We start from the raw sequence: 18,583 nt of genomic DNA, 5'->3' as shown, positions 1-18,583 counted from the left end.
CCTTTGTCAAAGCTTGAGATCCGTGTATTTCCCTGTGTAGAAATTTACCTCAGTAAAAAATTTCGACAGTAATTTTAAAAAATGAGAAAAGTTGAGAAATAAGAGACATTTATGATTCATAACTTGAGTTAAAAAGAGTTCAGAGAGATAGAGAAAGTTAAGTAAATTGAGTAATTTTTAAAAATAAGTTTTCTTAAGAGGTGTCTTTACCCTCTAAGCAATTAGAAAGTCAGGAAGAATCTTTCTTTTGGCTTACAGATTACCCCTTTAATGTTTGTTTTCTGAAGATCACAAAAGGCATCCAGAGCTGTAATATCACTAGGCTATGATGTTCTAGTGGGAAATGTGAGACTGTTAGAAAACACGATGATAAATAGCAACTAGAAGACAACAGATGTTTCCCCTCCAGCACAGTAATAATAGCAGAGATGTTCTATTCAGCAGAGATCAGGGAAGAACAAGAGTCACTAATCAGAAGAAGCGTCTTAGATGAGTAAGTTGTGATGCCAACAGGGATATTAGACATCAAGAAGAGAGACACAAATGAAGTTGTTTCAGATCCTGTGGCACATGAAGACCTCTGTCAATTGGCTTATCATACAGAAAGCCCCACAGTTTACAGCCAAGGAAGCTAAAACTGTGGCCGGCATTGCACAGTTGCTTGAATCAAGAAAAGACTAGAAGATTTCCATTTTTGTATATAAAAAGATCACACTACAGAGCTAGAGAAATTGAGATTACAGACTCTGCTGCATCTGATAATCTCTTCAAAATACTAATTTATTGGAACAGTTACCCAGAAATGGAGTAAAAAGATTGGTGATTTGACTTATTAAAGTTTATTTTCTTTGAGAAAAATAATTATTTAAACAAAGACCCTAAAACAATAGAAATTTTAGTATGGGGGTGACTTAGTCTAGCTGAATCTTTATTTATTCAGTGATCAGTAGTTTAACCCGTGTAAGATAAAAGAAGTCAAGTGAGCAGTAAAATTACTTCAGAGTTCCTTAGTTTCTTGGAGCCCCCATAGAAAACAAGAACAGAGGGGTCTCCATTTAGTAGGCAGGTGTGAAAACTACAATATAAATGTAGTTTCCAGGTAATCAGAACAAAGTAAGTCTGATGACCAGTGTCACTGGGGAAGAAAAAAAAGTAGATAAAAGTACATCCACGTTGTTCAATGTGTTAGGGGAAGCACACTGATTGAAACCGCCCACCCTGGCCAGGCACCATAGTAACTATTTGCATGAGTTGTTTTATGACAGGAGATCCTGATAAGGAATACGGAACTAATAGGCCACCACCAGCCAGAAGAGTTCGGGAAAGGTCAAAAGGAGACACCGCGTGTCTGTCCACTTCCCAGAATCCCTCTCGCTAGCATCCATCTTGCCACCAGGAAAGACTCTGAATTAGAATGATTGGCCAAAGACTACCCGGAAACTAATCCCATCACCATAAAACCCAAGACTGCGATCCACGCGGCAGAGCAGTTCTCTTGGGTTCCCTTACCCTCCTGCTCTCCACCCGGGTGCCCTTTCCCAATAAAATCTCTTGCTTTGTCAGCACATGTGTCTCCTCAGACAATTCATTTCTGAGTGTTAGATAAGAGCCCAGTTTTGGGCCCTGGAAGGGGTCCCCCTTCCTGCAACAGATGTACAGCTGGCCTGTGGGTGGTAAGGCTGTAAGACCTAATGGATGAAGGGAAGCACTCACCATGGGCATCAAGGTCTGCACATCACTGCTGAAGGATTTCCAAGGGGCCTTTTGTTGTTGTTGTAATGATGACCACTTGGAATCATATCACCTAATATGTCATCTTACCTATTTGACATGGAATGTATACCTTATAAGTTTTCAGGAGATGGTGACAAAGGGAGACTGTGAATGGGTAGTAAAAGTCTGCAAAATAATATTTTATCTTATGATTTACCTTTGCCAAAACCTCTAATATATCACTGTAGTTTGGGTTGTGGAATTATAATTCAGTTTTAAGGTTTAATGGTCCAATATTCTGATCTTTTTTTTTTTTTTTTTTTACCATTTTTTTTTTTATTAGTTGGAGGCCAGTCACTTCACAACATTTCAGTGGATCTTAGTTGTGGCAGGCAGGATCTTTAATTTTCTTTTGCAGCATGTGGGATTTTTGTTGCAGCATGTGGGATCTAGTTCCCAGACCAGGGATCAAACCCAGGCCCCCTGCGTTGCATCCAAGGAGTCTTAGCCACTGGACCACCAGGGAAATCCTCTGATATTCTGATCTTTTGTGCATCTTTTTCTGCTTTTTCTCTTCATCTTCTTGACCTCCCCCTTTTCTACCATCTCTCACTCTCCCTTCTCCTTTGTTAGTAACTTTTTTCTCTTATTATAACACCCTCCTCTAACCTTCCTTTTCTTGCTTCCTCCTCCTCCTTCCACTTACCCTTATGTAATTGCTCTGGGGAAAACTTCATCTACAATAGAAAGGTTAACCAGGAGGTGTCCTACTATTAAAATAAGGTGCAAATCTGGAAGCTTATTAATTCCTTCTTTAATCTCTGTTTTTTATGACAGAAATAAGAACTCACTCAATGGAATTAAATGTCAAGTACATTCGAAACAAATTAAAAAATATTTCCTCAAACAGCATGTAGTAGAATTCACCATAGTAGGAGGTCAGAATATTGCATGCAGTAGTAGGGTGATAGAAGGAATATTTTTAATCCAAATAATATTTGTCATTATAGCTGTTAACAAAGGAGAAATTAAATTTTTTAACTCCCTGATGAATAGAAATAGTTCTCTTACCTTCCTCAGTGAGAAGTAATGAGAAAGAATGAACTATAAATGGAGTTTGTCATTTTCACATTCAGAGCATGTGTTAGTTCCCTAGGAAAAAAAGTCATGACATCGTTGAAGGTGATATTTTTCTCGGTCTTACAGAGTGAACTTTCCTTGCTGTTTTCCCAAAAATATTCCATATTTACAAAGAGAAGAGAATTCTTTGAGGGTTTTTCTTTTTTTTAAGCGTTGTCTTTCACAAGTAAATACTCATGCCTTTTTCCTATAAAACATCATCTCTTTGCTATAAAATATGGTCAAAAGTTGAGTGTTCTGCTTATTGAGGTTTTTTTGTTGGGTATTTTTTGGGGGGGGGGGGAAGGGGAGCGTAGTTGGTTGCTTATTGAGGTTTCAGTGGAAAGTACAAGGAGCTCCAGTGTCTCCAAATGAGGTCAGCTGACTGTTCAGCTCCCAGATGGCCGACAGGGTCCTGTTTACTTTGATGGATTCACCAGTCCCTCATCTGGCCTGGCCTTTCAAGTTCACGCATTAGATTTTCAGCACATGCAGTGTGAGCTGTACCTGGGGGAACAGACTTGTTATCTTTGGGTCAGGAAATTATAAGAGATTTCTCTTTTCTCTTTCCATTTTTAAAGTACATTTTATAATCAGATCAAATATTAAAAGTATTTTAATATCTCTGTTCAGAAATGCTGGTGAATAGACAATTCTGACTCATAGAATACCAGACATCGCCTCCTTTAGAGGCAATAAATTACAGAGAGATAATACAATGTCCCCAGTCTTGGGGACAAACAGCATGTATCCCAAATGAGAATTTGATAACTGATTGTTGCTGAGTTTCCAGATGATTAACTTGTTTCAGCAGAGTGACTGACTAAAGGCTGAGTGATTTCACTCTGATCTAAAAAGAAGAATGAGCCATGTAATTAGACTGCTCTTGAGAAAATAGTATTTTGGTTATTTATTTATTGTTATCAGGATGATGTCACCACCAACCATTCATAAATCTCTGACTGTTCGATGGAGCCCAAGTTTCTCATTAATCCTCCTCCTCTTTCCAGTGTCCTGAAAGTCCTGTGTGAGTCTCTGTAGGACATGGGGACCGCAGGGACTCCAGGGACATTTCACTCGAGCTTCCTCTGTGCCTTCTGAACAGGGACTTTGGCACGTTTTCCAGCCTAATAATTTTAAAGTCAGGATTAAAAACATAATTATACCTTCAGAAATGTGCATATAATTTCTAAACAAAAACAGCTACCTAAATAATAAAAAAATAAAAATGGAGTATTGACACCAAAATAACAAGTTTCAAACTGCCAAGGAGCTTGTTAGAGTGAAAACCAAATCTTGGCTCAAAGCATTCTTTTTCTTTTATGTTTACAGTTTAACCCTACATGTGTTGGTCAACAAGTACCTGCCTTCATCCTAACTGATTCCTTTATGGTTTTGTTAGTGGAAAAAATGGTAGTATGATAATGTGTATGTAAAATAGGGATGAATTATCTAAGGATATACATGACCAAAGGAATATTGAATTTGCTTATGTACTTTAGTCCAGTAAATTCATTCTAAACATTTTCTATGAAGTCCATGATATTTCTTTTATTTTTGTACATTTGTATTAGCAAAGCAAAATACCTTATCCTATAAATGAAAAAAGCAACTTATAAGAAAAGACACTAGGTTTTCCAGATGAACTCTGATAGCAAAAATGATGACAAACATTTTTGAAATGCACATGATTTTTGTGGAGTTGGAGTTTTCTCTTCCTGGCCACATTAGAGTGGAGTGGGAAGAATATTGGACAAGGAGTCAGGAAAACTGGCCTCTAGTCTCATCCTGTCATTTGTAAAATGAGGGGGTAATGAAACTCGGTGATACTTCAGATGCCCTCCAACTTGAACGCCTAATGATCTGTGAACTCTAGTAATAGAAAAGATTCATGTGGTACCTAAGCATGTGATAAATAGATTCAAGGAGAGCTCAATAAATTCAGGCTTTGCATGGTCTTTGGGGATAGCAAGCATTTCCCTTAAAATGTCTTTAAATCATACTGTTCATGAGAGTATGTTTTGATGTGGGCGACTCATATAATGTACCATGGTATTTGTCAGATTCTTATGTTCTGTTTTTCATATTGAGAAAAAGAAACGGGGGGGAGTTTCTTAGATTAGAGAAATATTCAGTATTACTTTTAAGCAGAGAAGCAATTCGTTTATAATCCTTAGCTTGGGAGTTCACATTTCCTTTTAAATTGAAAAACAAAAATCTGTTTAACTGAAATTATTTAAAACCTCTTGCCATCAATCTGTGAAGAACATGTTACCTTACTTTACAGAACCCATCATTTTCTTGAACAAATTCTGTTGGGAAACTACAGTTTAAATGTTATAAATGAATAGCACTTTTCTTGGTCTTTGTACCACTAAAGTTTATCACAGTGCCTATAGGTTCCTAGCACAAGTTTGTTAATTATAAGAATGAATTAATGAATGATAAATGAGTAAATACACCATTGGCAGCTAAGAGTAGATTGGATTTGACCACCCAGAGGGATGTGTTTTCAAAATAACTTACAATAAATTATGTTGACAAACCCAGTCATACTGAAAAATTCAAGCAAAGGGCATTTAAAAGACCTTGACAGGAAGCTAACAGATTTGTTTCATCAGTCCTTGGTGAAGTCATTGTGCCTCCAGGTAGCAACAATTCAGTGAGTAATAGCTGGTATTTCAAGATCTTTAAGATTCAACTGGGTACCAGTGCCTTTGTTAATTTTAAGTTTCTGGAGCTATAAAGTACATCAAGGAAGAAGGTCCAGAGGGGTTGTTGAGCTAAGTGGGGAGAATGCTGTAACTGATTGCCTTTTTTGTGTGTTTTATTGGTTTTTTAACTCCTGTTATTCCACAAAATAGGAGTGGCTTTCCAAACACATCAAATATCTACTGTCTATTCACTGGTTCCCTAGTGCCAGGCTATAGGTACCTATGCTAGAATCATGTTTAAACAATATACAGATATCTAGGCTACACCTGAATCCTATTTAACCTAAACTGTGGGTGATGGGGATTTGAAATACATGTGTTTATACAGATACTATTTTCCTGATATACAGTTGATTTGGGAGCTGCTGATCAATATTTATAAATAGAATAAATTTATAAATTTATTTGAGAATTCAAATATCAGGCCTCGGACTTCACACCAACAGTGATGCTTTCAGTTTAGAATCACTGGAGGAAAATGGCAGATAGTCCATGTGAGGGTTGAACAATCTTTTAATTTCTCTCCGACAAAGCTTATTTTTCTTCTGAGTCATTTAACAATGCCTTGGAGCACAAATAATCCTCATCTATCACTAAGAAGCCCACTATGATTTTGATGCTTCTTCTGTGTACTTCAAAATCACACTCCTTGGGAAAAATTAATGTATAGTTTTAAGAATAGAAAAACAGTAGTAAAAAGTTCATGTAACAGATTCTCTGTGGGGGAAAAAAACCTAACGTACCTGTTATGGATGAAAATGTTGGAAATCCATAATAAAAATAGTTAAAACTTAGGCTAACACTTGTATCATGCTTGCTCTGTTTGAAGTGTGCCAGGCTCTATTTGAAGTGCTTTAGACCTCAAGCCTTAGGGCTTCCCTGATAGCTAAGTTGCTAAAGAATCCACCTGCAATGCAGGAGACCCCGGTTCAGTTCCTGGGTCAGGAACATCTGCTGGAGTAGGAATGGGCTACCCACTCCAGGATTCTTGTGTTTCCCTTGTGGCTCAGCTGCTAAAGAATCTGCCTGCAATGTGAGAGACATGGGTTCAATCCCTGGGTTGGGAAGATCTGCTGGAAAAGGGAAAGGCTACCCACTCCAGTATTCTGGCCTGGAGAATTGTATGGACTATACAGTCCATGCGGTCCCAAAGAGTGGACACGACTAAGCAACTTTCACTTTTCACATCGTGCCAAGCATAAGATGGTGAACAAGAGACATATTAGTTGCACCATGAAGCTACTACTGTGTCTCTTCTAACATAAAGGATATTTTATTAGAATTTTTCTTTACAGTAATCAAGCAAAGATTTCAGTCTACTAAGATATGAGATACTACCATTTAAAATTCCATGTCAGAAGTTGTTCTCTGTTTATTTTTAAAAAATCAAAGCTTCTTGACATTGCTGATCTTCTTTGTGTGGAAATACAGCTCAAAAGATTAGAATATTTTTTCCGTGCAGTTCACATGTAGGAAATATGTCTATTTATTTGCCAAGTTTTTACTTATTGTGCTTCTGCCTCTTTGCTTTATGAGCTTCGTGGTATCCTTTCGTACCTTTGTCCTCTTCCCCTCTGAGTAGGACTTTCTGCTCCTTCTTTTCTCTGAGATTAGCAAACAACTGAAAGGGCCTGATACAACAGTCTTCAAAATGTAAATAGGAGAAGCGTAAAGAGAAGTGTGGCCTGGCGTGCTGTGATTCATGGGGTCGCAAACAGTCGGACACGACTGAGCGACTGAACTGAACTGAACTGAACTTGTCACAATACAAAATACCATTACCTACCTGGAAATGTTGATTTCAACTGAATAGCAATATCTATTACATCTTTTGAGTGATAAACCGCTCTGTGCTACGTAGTTCACAGACTGAGGTTATGCTCTGTGTTCCCATAGGGTGGAATGTAACAACTGTGAGACTGGAGAGCAGTGTGGTGCAATTATGCATGGCAATGCTGTCACCTTCTGTGAGCCATATGGTCCAAGAGAACTGGTAAGTATGTGCTATTTATGTTCTTTATTCCAAATACACTTTACTGAGTTTTCTTTGCAAAAATAAAGAATTTAGTAAAAAAAAAAATTGGCAGCCTCAATGGATCTCATATGATTATACGGCTTTTTAAAAATATGGGTGTGACATGCATGACATATGATATTTTCAAGAGACAGGTATTGTATATATAATATCTACATAATTTTGTTACTTTATAAGTCCTTGTATAAAGCTTTACTTTTATACTTCTTATCTCCTTGCAATCGAAAAATGTTAGATGAGCAGTTTTATCACATTATTTTTACACTTTGTTTCCTAATCACCTAGAAATTTTAATGAAATATTTAAAGTGAAAGAGCAGACTAAATAAACTAAATAAATAAATTTTTGTTTGGTTTATGCCGAATTGTTTGATAGTAGGTTACTTTAATTTAGATGATTAGACTTTGTTTGCCAAAAACAAGTCCTTGGATCATGTGTAAAATGCAACATGAGCATTCTAAAATTGAAAGCAATTAAATCACTGGCCATCAAATATGACTAATGAGCCTTTTGTTATCACATGGTACTTCTTTCTGTCACCAAGACTACATTCATTTCACATTCTTGAAAAAGGATGTATTCTTTTTCTTGAAAAAGCCAATTGTTGTCTTACACTTCAAGCTCAGTTTCTTTGCACCTAATGTTCTTTCTGCAGAATCTCTTATGCGTTGCCTTTCAACTTGAGTTTCAATGCCTCTGTTTTTTTCTCCTACATCTTCCTTATCATGGAGCTTTTAGTAACAAGTTGTATTTTTCAACCCTCCATCATACATTTTGTTTCAAGTTCATTAATTGTAAAAGTGGCCAGAAGACTGCCTTCCACTTTAAAAAGGAGGGAAAAAACCTAACTAGGTAATTAAAGGAAGATTTAGTTGTCAAATTGTGAAAGTCAATTAATTTTTATAACATGGTTCTTATTTTATGCTGCTTGAATACCCCTTTCATGGCAATAGATAAATTTAATTTATTAAACATACAAGCTTCAGAATGTTGATAAATTGAAGAGTTTTTAGTTGAAATTAGAACACAAACAGAATTAATTGGATGCAAATTAAAATAATAGGTACTCATAATTCAAGTCTTACAAGGTGTTATAATATTCCTGCAAAACAAATGTGACTCTGTAGTGAAAGTCTTCTTGAAAAAAATAGATTTGCTAGTACATCTTAAATAATGTACCATGACTGAATTAATTATCTATAAACCTTAAAACAAAACTAAATTTTTGTCATAGTTAATTGAGCTTAGAATAAATGCCCATTTTAGAATGTCCTCCCCATTCAGTAATATTTCAGGAAATGCTTGGCAAATTCTTTTTTGTTTCTAATTAATGAGAAACAAACATATCTAAGAATATAATGCCAAAATTCATATTTCTATAGCATAGAGACTGAAGTATCTAGTTTATCTGATTCCAGGTATATTTAATTGTGATAGTTTCACTATATTCCAGTATATTGACTATTAGATTTTATATGCTCAGTGGGCTAGTTTTGAATTGTATTATATAATTAATATAAGATTAGCTTTTCAACCAAGAAGGAAAATATTCAAAATAATTATCTTCACCCAAAAAATTAAAAAACATACACAGATTTATGTTTACATCATAAGTATTTCCCTAATATGAGTTGTGTTGTAGACTCGTAGGGAACAAAATGAAGATTCATTAACAAAGATAAGAATGGCATCCACATTTTATACACTAACAACTTCCAGTTTCCAGTTATTTGTATACTGTATTGGTATCCTAGGAGCAAAAATATATATTGTATCCAAGTTGTGTTTACAGAAGAAAGATTAATCAAAAGAAAAGTGACGAATTCAGTTGTCAGTTAACTTGCTATTATCCACTAAAATTCAAATATTTGCACAGCACTTCAAAACTGGATCCAGTAAAAACTGTTGTGCATGAGAACTGATGAAAGTTATCAGCCCCCAAATATCACTTTTAAAAGTAGATATGTATACTTTAAAATTTTTCATAAATCCAGTTTTTACTGAAATTGTGAAACAAAGAACCATAGATCAAGGCAGAGAACCTTGGTAGGCCTTATTTTTTAAATGCCTAAAAGAGCATTTCCATTTTGTGAATTTAGTCAAATGGCCATTTCATTTCAATAAAAGCCAAGGCCTGTGAGAGGAGGGATCTGCTACCACACGGGCATACTGTGCGTTTGTGTTCCCACTGCTTCTCTGCTGCGCAAGCCTCGTGTGTTTCATTACCTCAGTGAAGTCTCCGGATTTCAGGGGGCGGCGCTAACTTGATTCATTTTGCTAGTCTGAATTGAAGGTAGTGAGAAATTCATTTACCCACTCCTCTAAGAAAAAATCTGCTCTCTCAGAGCTTAAAATAAAATTAGTTATGTTACTCTCCATCTTTTAAAAAATAAATTATTTACTCAATTTTTCTCTCTTATTTGGAAATGTGTTTTAGTTACAATGAAGAGTTTGTGCTAAAACAGGATTAAATTCAGTAACAATTTGTGGGGAAGAAGTGTAGAATGAACAGCTTCAGCCTGCAGTGAATTCTTCAGATTCATTTAGTGAACATACTGCTTTTCTATAATTTGGAGTTCATTTGATAATTTAAGAACAGTGAGATTTGGTAGTGAAAAAGTTCTCTCTCTGATGTTCATAGTCACTGTAATAAATCATCAAAATCTCTTTAAGAGGTCCTTTAGTTTTCAGAAAGGCTGATGTAATAACTTTGCAGACTGAAATTATGTATTTGAACTCAAGAATAATAAATAATTTATAATATCCAAATGTAAATACAGGTGAATAGATTTTATAGGCAGTGCTTTATTGGTTTTTTTTTCTTTCTCTTCATCTTTCCTATCCTTTCTTGTAGCTGACAATTTTACTAATAAACTAAATTGGGTCAAGGTAAAGGAATGAGAGTCAATCATTCCAACAGTCCTTAGCTTCCCTGGTGAAGAAAACAAAAAATGGAATCAATGACTAATCAGTCTAGGGTCACCCTCAGTTAGCACATGTAATTTGAAATTTGGCACTATTTCAAGTGATTTACTGTTTACTAGCAGAGGTCACAGCTGTGAAACTTGATCATCCAGGTGACACAAGCATCATTTATTACACCCTCATAATAAGTATCAAAGACTCTCTCGTATATTTAATGCACTAGCAATAGCAATAACTGTGGTGCTTTCAGCTTATATAATGCCATACCATTGTTTCAAAGAACTTACATTCAGGAGTGTTTCATAACTCATCTGGGAATTACTCAGTTACATAAAATCAGAGGAGGAAAAGTGCATTCATTGAATTTTTGTGAAAAATTTAAAAATTTTCTAAATGCCTCTTTGGACTTTAAAATCAAATTTTCCAAGTGGAAACCCCTGAGGGTAAGTAGTTACTCTAAAAGTTATGGAGGAGGGAAAAAAACAGATTTCTTTTAACCTTGAGGCATTTGGTTCTGTCCAAGGCATCCATGAGACATTTAGTCTCTGAAACATCTGGTAGATACCAAAAGGTCCTTGAGATTTGGTCTGTCTAAAAGGTCCATGAGCTTGTTTGGTCTACGTTAAATGGTTTAGGACACGACCAAATATCATGGACTTTTTGTAGTGGACCAAATGTCTTTTGGACATTTTAGACAGGACCAAATGTCTGCTAACCTCTTTTAAAGAAATCTTGAAAAGGAACTAGTATTTTTGTTATCTAAAGAAAGTTCTCAGTTCAGTTCAGTTCACTCGCTCAGTCATGTCCGACTCTTTGCGACTCCATGAATCACAGCAGCACGCCAGGCCTCCCTGTCCATCACCAACTCCCAAAGTTTACTCAAACTCATGTCCATTGAGTGGGTGATGCCATCCAGCCATCTCATCCTCTGTCATCCCCTTCTTCTCCTGCCCCCATTCCCTCCCAGCATCAGGGTCTTTTCCAGTGAGTCAACTCTTCGCATGAAGTGGTCAAAGTATTGGGATTTCAGCTTCAGCATCAGTCCTTCCAATGAACACCCATGACCGATCTCCTTTAGGATGGATTGGTTGGATCTCCTTGAAGTCCAAGGGACTTTCAAGCGTCTTCTCCAACACCACAGTTCAAAGCATCAATTTTTCGGCACTCAGCTTTCAGCTCCCACATCCATACATGACCACTGGAAAAACCACAGCCTTTCTAAATGGACCTTTGTTGACAATGCAATGTCTCTGCTTTTTAATATGCTGTCTAGGTTAGTCATAACTTTCCTTCCAAGGAGTAAGTGTCTTTTAATTTCGTGGCTGCAGTCACCATCTGCAGTGATTTTGGAGCCCAAAAGAAATATATTCTGACACTATTTCCACTGTTTCCCCATCTATTTCCCGTGAAGTGATGGGACCAGATGCTATGATCTTAGTTTTCTGAATGTTGAGCTCTTAAGCCAACTTTTCCACTCTCCTCTTTCACTTTCATCAAGAGGCTTTTTAGTTCCTCTTCACTTTCTGCCATAAGGGTGGTGTCATCTGCATATCTGAGGTTATTGATATTTCTCCTGGCAATCTTGATTTCAGCTTGTTGCTTCATCCAGCCCAGCATTTCTCATGATGTACTCTGCATATAAGTTAAGTAAGCCGGGTGACAATATACAGCCTTGATGTACTCCTTTTCCTATTTGGAACCAGTCTGTTGTTCCACGTCCAGTTCTAACTGTTGCTTCCTGACCTGCATATAGGTTCTCAAGAGGCAGGTCAGGTGATCTGGTGTTCCCATCTCTTTCAGAATTTTCCACAGTTATTGTGATCCACACAGTCAAAGGCTTTGGCGTAGTCAATAAAGCAGAAATAGATGTTTTTCTGGAACTCTCTTGCTTTTTCGATGATCCAGCAGATGTTGGCAATTTGATCTCCGGTTCCTCTGCCTTTTCTAAAACCAGCTGGAATATCTGGAAGTTCACGGTTCATGTATTGCTGAAGCCTGGCTTGGAGAATTTTGAGCATTACTTTACTAGCGTGTGAGATGAGTGCAATTGCGTGGTACTTTGAGCATTCTTTGGCATTGCCTTTCTTTGGGAATGGAATGAAAACTGACCTTTTCCAGTCCTGTGGCCACTGCTGAGTTTTCCAAATTTGCTGGCATATTGAGTGCAGCACCTTCACAGCATCATCTTTCAGGATTTGAAATAGCTCAACTGGAATTCCATCACCTCCACTAGCTTTGTTTGTAGTGATGCCTCCTAAGGCCCACTTGACTTCACATTCCTGGATGTCTGGCTCTAGGTGAGTGATCACACCATCGTGATTATCTGGGTTGTGAAGATCTTTTTTGTACGGTTCGTCTGTGTATTCTTGCCACTTCTTCTTAATATCTTCTGCTTCTGTTAGGGCCATACCATTTCTGTCCTTTATCAAACCCATCTTTGCATGAAATGTTCCCTTGGTATCCCTAATTTTCTTGAAGAGATCTCTAGTCATTCCCATTCAGTTGTTTTCCTCTATTTCTTTGCATTGATCACTGAGGAAGGCTTTCTTATCTCTCCTTGCTATTCTTTGGAACTCTGCATTCAAATAGGAATATCTTTCCTTTGCTCCTTTGCTTTTCGCTTCTCTTCTTTCCACAGCTATTTGTAAGGCCTCCTCAGACAACCATTTTGCCTTTTTGCGTTTCTTTTCCATGGGGATGGTCTTGATCCCTGTCTCCTGTACAATGTCACGAACCTCCATCCATAGTACATCAGGCACTCTGTCAGATCTAGTCCCTTAAATCAATTTCTCACTTCCGCTGTATAGTCATAAGGGATTTGATTTAGGTCATACTGAATGGTCTAGTGATTTTCCCTACTTTCTTCAATTGAAGTCTGAATTTGGCAATAAGGAGTTCATGATCTGAGCCACAGTCAGCTCCCAGTCTTGTTTTTGCTGACTGTATAGAGCTTCTCCATCTTTGGCTGCAAAGAATATAATCAATCTGATTTTGGTGTTGACCATCTGGTGATGTCCATGTGTAGAGTCTTCTCCTGTGTTGTTGGAAGAGGGTGTTTGCTATGACCAGTGCGTTTTCTTGGCAAAACTCTATTTCTTTTCTCTAAGAAAGTTCTATTAGTGCAGTTTTCTCTAATGACTCTGGTGAGAGGAGGGGAATAGCAAACAGAATTCTGGACTTGGTGGGCCAGTTTTCTCTTAAATAATTTGTAATAATGAAAGATTTAAATAGAGAATTTCATCTGATACCCTGACACCAGTGATTCTTGCAATGGTAAAACTAAATTAGGAGCTGATACCCATACTGATCTCTAGATAACTTATAAAACGGTCTCTCTTGCCCTCCCCTTTGTTACCTTTTCTGTTTCTTCATGAATTTTAAAGCCACATAATTAAAACATACACTCCAACACCACTTTCCAAATTGTGTTTTAGAAATGGAAAGCACAATTCGATCTTTTGATATTCACATCTCAGCTGAATTCTGGCACTTCAAGAAGTTTATTCACTGTTTGTCCACCAGTTCCCACAGTGATTCATGAATTGGGTATCTCTTAACCCTTCTGCCATGGTGGACTCCATCATATGGGGGCTACAAAGTTCAGGAGTATTATTATGACATTTAAGAAGACTACTCCTTCTGCCATGTTTAAAACATAGTTATCTACTTCCTATTTTATTGGGTGCAGTCATGGGAGGCATCCTATACCTTAGCTCATGGGATCAGAAACCCAACAAGAGTCACTGAAAATGAGAACCAAAAGAAAAAAGAAAGAAGATGAGAACCTTATTTCTCACCTTACTTGAACTGGTATGGGTCAAAGTAACTGCTCCATAGAATGAATGAAATAGTGACTGAACAAACAAATGAATTAAAAAAATAATTTTTTTAAAAATTTTAATTTATTTAAAATTAAATTAGGTACCATTCCGTTTCCAGGAAGGGGAATGCTATTTAGGCATGCTTTTTCATGAAACTAAAGGAAAATAACAGCAATGTGTTGGAAGAGTATTTTTACTCCTATAATTTGATTATTTGGGAGAGGGGGTAACAGTTTTATTGAAAAATAATCCTCATATGCTACAATTAATTTGTTTAAAGTATACAATTCACGGTTTTCACCTTAATCACAAAATTATATAGCCATTACTACAATCAATTTTAGAACATTTTTATCATCCTCCAAAGAAATTCTGCATCTTTTACCTGTTGTAACTTTATTTACTTTTCAAAATATTCCTACTCTTCTCATATGTTTTAATTTTGGTCCCAGTTTTTGTTTGGTCACTTTTTAATGACATTTTTATGGGCCCCAGGCCTATTGATGAGGAATGAGAGAAGGTGCAGTGAGTAGAGGGGGCTATGTTAAGAGCCTGGTAAATTACACTAAGAAGCGTTTTAAACAAGACCCTGAGAAATGTACTAGGAGTGCCTAAGTGAGGCTCTCCCAGAGAAACACAAAACATTGACAGAAACAAGCTAATCACTGGATAAATATAACCTTTGTTTATGGCTCCTTTCTGTCCTCTAATTTTTACTCTCCCTCCTCCTGAATCTTTTACCTCTTTATCCTGCTCTTTATCTTGTCTGATTTTGGTGTATTCCTTTTTCTAGATTACCACAAGCCTTAATACAACAACAGCTTCTGTCCTCCAGTTTTCCATTGGTAAGTGTTGTTAGCAATTAAGCAATTTAACTTGGAAATGTTTGTTTTAATCAAAGTGTTCCAGCAGGATTATGGTGCCAAATGCTTTTAGATTTAGAGAAGAGTAAGTCTTAACACTGCAGTAAATAATTTAAAACATTTTTAAACTGAAATAAAAAAATTTTAAATGGGCAGTTCTCACTTCTCTCTGGCAGCGAGTGGAATGTAAAAACAATCCAGGTACCAAAACATTTTAAAGGTATTACATGTACATTTTGAATGTACTGGATTATTATATTACACAGAATGACCTTACTAATAATGTTTTTCTCGGATTAAGATTGAAATCTGTTAAATTTCCTGCATTCTTACTGAATGATAGTAGAAAAGATTATTTATTTATGGCTGAGAGAAACCAATTAAAGCTTCATGTTTGACATAAGTAATCTATGTTTAATTAATTCACACACCAATAATTTAAAAATAACTGTATCTAGCAATATTTCTTTTAGGTGCTTTGTATTTGAGCTAAAAATTTCTACACAAAGCATTCAGTAAAATAAGGTTATCTTTTGGACAAGTGTGTATAGTTTTGCTATTATATTATTTTCCATTTGAATTTTCAGAGTTGTATATTAATAAATAACATGTGTGTTTCCAAAGGGAATATTCTAAGTAAAGAAAGATACTGCCTTCCAGATGGGGGCTAATTTTTGGTCTTGGTTTTATAACATGGACACCTCCTGGCTTCTCCCCATGACGTGAGGACTGCTGACAGCCTTGCCTCTGAGATAGCACCCTCCACTTTCGACCGTCTTCACTGTCATATCTTTGGGGATCCACCACTAGTGAGAGAACTGTTTCCTTCACTATGCTTCTAGTCCTAATTGCAGAACAGTGCTCTTGCAGCCCACTGTAGTTGATTTCCTAAGAGCCATTTTCTTTAAGTCGTGTAGTTGTCACTTTTCCCTCAGGTTGCCCCCTTTCAGTTTCTGTTAGGTATACCGTGAACCTGCTTGTTTACATTTTGGACTCTTCTCTTCTCACATTGATAGCATTACCTCCAACAATTCACTAACTACTCAGAGATCCTTATGTGGTCATAAGGAAAGCATTAACAAAAAAAAACTAATAAGGTTTTTGGTAGGAAGGGTTTTTTGATCTATTAGCAAGTATATAATAAATTTTCTATAATGAGCATATAATACTTCTATAATCAGAAAAAAGAGCTCATTTTTTTGAGCTATTGTAGTCTTGTAGTGCTACAAAAACAGAATTTTTTTTCAATTGTAGCATGATAGACTAGTGTAACTTAGAGATTCTTAACCAGAATAAATGTGTTTAAATTCATTATACTACTATTATAAAATATAAGCTAGATTTTTTTATTTATCAATAGTCTGAGCATGTATTAATAATAATTAATATATTAATTTCAGATATTATCTTTAAGCATTTAAAGAACACAAGAGAATCCTCTTTTAAAATATATGCTCACAATTCTACTATATTTAAACTTTATTCAAGGTAGCAGAGATCCAGCACGGATTAAATTATCCCTCCTTCAAGGGAAAAAAGATCTTTTTTTTATTAATAGTGAGGAGTATACTTTTGAGCCAACATAGATTCATTTCCTCACCTTTCAATAGCTGAGAAAGGAATGTTTATCAGAGAATAAAGAGTTTGGTGCCTGAGACCCAAAACCCAGAACAAGCACCATGCCCAAAGGCTTGAGACTAGACCCCAAAAAACTTGAAGAATCATTGATTTCTCCACAAGTCAAAGGGCTATAGCCCAGCAGGCCAGAGTGTTGCTTGTATTATAAAAAGCATGGATTTGAATCCTAGGCTAGAAGACTGGAAGAGTAACAGAATCAGAGAATTACAAAAAGATGGATAGATAGATAGGTATGTCAAGTTTTTAACTAAAAAGATACACTTCAGTATTTTTTAGAAAGTTTGGAATCAAAAGTGAAATTTTAACATGTCATTGTATGGGAATGATATAAAATATTTAGTTAAATTATAATTTACTGCTTAGTGACTTCATCAGGGAATTTGCTTACTGCCTTTTGAGGATAAAAATTCTTGAGAACTAAGAAGTATTAAGGTAGCTGAGAAGCAGTATAGTGGCAAACCATTAGCTGTGTGATGTATGGTGTTATGTGGTAAATAGGTATAACAAACAGAAATTTCCCGAAATGATTTTGTGTATCTCGTGATGAGTGCTTGGAGTACTATTGTTCTGTTTGTATTTATGGTGTGAGGACTAGACTGGGGCACACAGAGAAATTACAGACACATCATAATTGTATATATTCATCCTGAGTTTTACTAGCCCACAGTAACCAAATACCAAAGTAGCAACCTCAGCCTAGTAGCATTGCATTTATATTCTGTTCAAAATTTTTATTAAGTGTGTTATAAAAAAAACAGTATGTACACAGTTCAACGTTTATATTTATTTGTGTCTTGTGAAACTTTCCAAGTATGTTCTAATAGTATAGTTAAATATGATAAGTCAGATTTAGAGTCACTTCTTAAGAAGTCCTCTGGGATGTTAAATTTTCATTGTATATTGTGATGATTCAGATATAATAGAGACCATTTTCTAGGGGATTGTTATTATTTATGGCCTCAGTAATAAATTATGGCTATATAGCCATAACTGAATAAATTATTGCCTTGATAGATTTTTTCCATTTATTTTTATTAGTTGGAGGCTAATTGCTTTACAATATTGTAGTGGTTTTTGTCATACATTGACATGAATTAGCCATGGATTTACATGTATTCCTCATCCCGATCCCCCCTCCCACCTCTCTCTATACCCGATCCCTCTTGGTCTTCCCAGTGCACCCAGGCCCGAGCACTTGTCTCATGCATCCAACTGCCTTGATATTTTTATATTGCTCTTGTAAACATTTTTAATTACATTATAAGCATTATCCAAGAGAGTCCCAAGTACCTTGTCTTTAATTACTAAGGAGTGTCTTAATAAACTCTTGTCATGTCAATTATTAGCACCAATGCTATGCCAGTGTATCTTTCTAAATACATGCACGCAGATGCGTGCGCGCGCACACACACACACACACACACACACACAGAGATTACAGACTGTCTTCACCAAATGAATTTTTAAGTTAAAGCATCCTGAAAACACAATCCTAAAGTTGAAATTTACTAGGTTAACAATAGCTAAATTGTCTTGAAAGATGTCCTAAAATATTCGTAGAACAACTTCTCATTTTTCCATTCCAGTGAAAGATCTCATATCCATTTCTGTGCTAGGCATCGATCTGCTACAATCCTCACTTGATTCATTAGATTCAACTGGTGGAATTTATGGCTGTAGCCATAGGGGCACTTACCTATTTCCTTTAGATTTCCTCTGAGACAGGAAGAAAAATTTGAGATGATGCCCTTACAA

General features: G+C 36.2%; 1 protein-coding gene across 1 annotated transcript in view; it reads left to right on the top strand.

Moving 5' to 3' along the window:
• The window catches only part of RELN (reelin), a 536,272-nt gene that overhangs the window by 261,499 nt on the left and 256,190 nt on the right, over nucleotides 1-18,583 (top strand). Inside the window, exons 7-8 of the mRNA XM_061165186.1 lie at nucleotides 7,443-7,539; nucleotides 15,121-15,172. Of these exons, the coding sequence (XP_061021169.1) occupies nucleotides 7,443-7,539; nucleotides 15,121-15,172 (149 nt within the window). The remainder of the gene's footprint in view (nucleotides 1-7,442; nucleotides 7,540-15,120; nucleotides 15,173-18,583) is intronic.

Source organism: Dama dama, chromosome 18 (assembly GCF_033118175.1).
Source record: "Dama dama isolate Ldn47 chromosome 18, ASM3311817v1, whole genome shotgun sequence".
Taxonomy (NCBI): Eukaryota; Metazoa; Chordata; class Mammalia; order Artiodactyla; family Cervidae; genus Dama; species Dama dama.
This window is presented reverse-complemented; position numbering and strand designations above follow the sequence as displayed.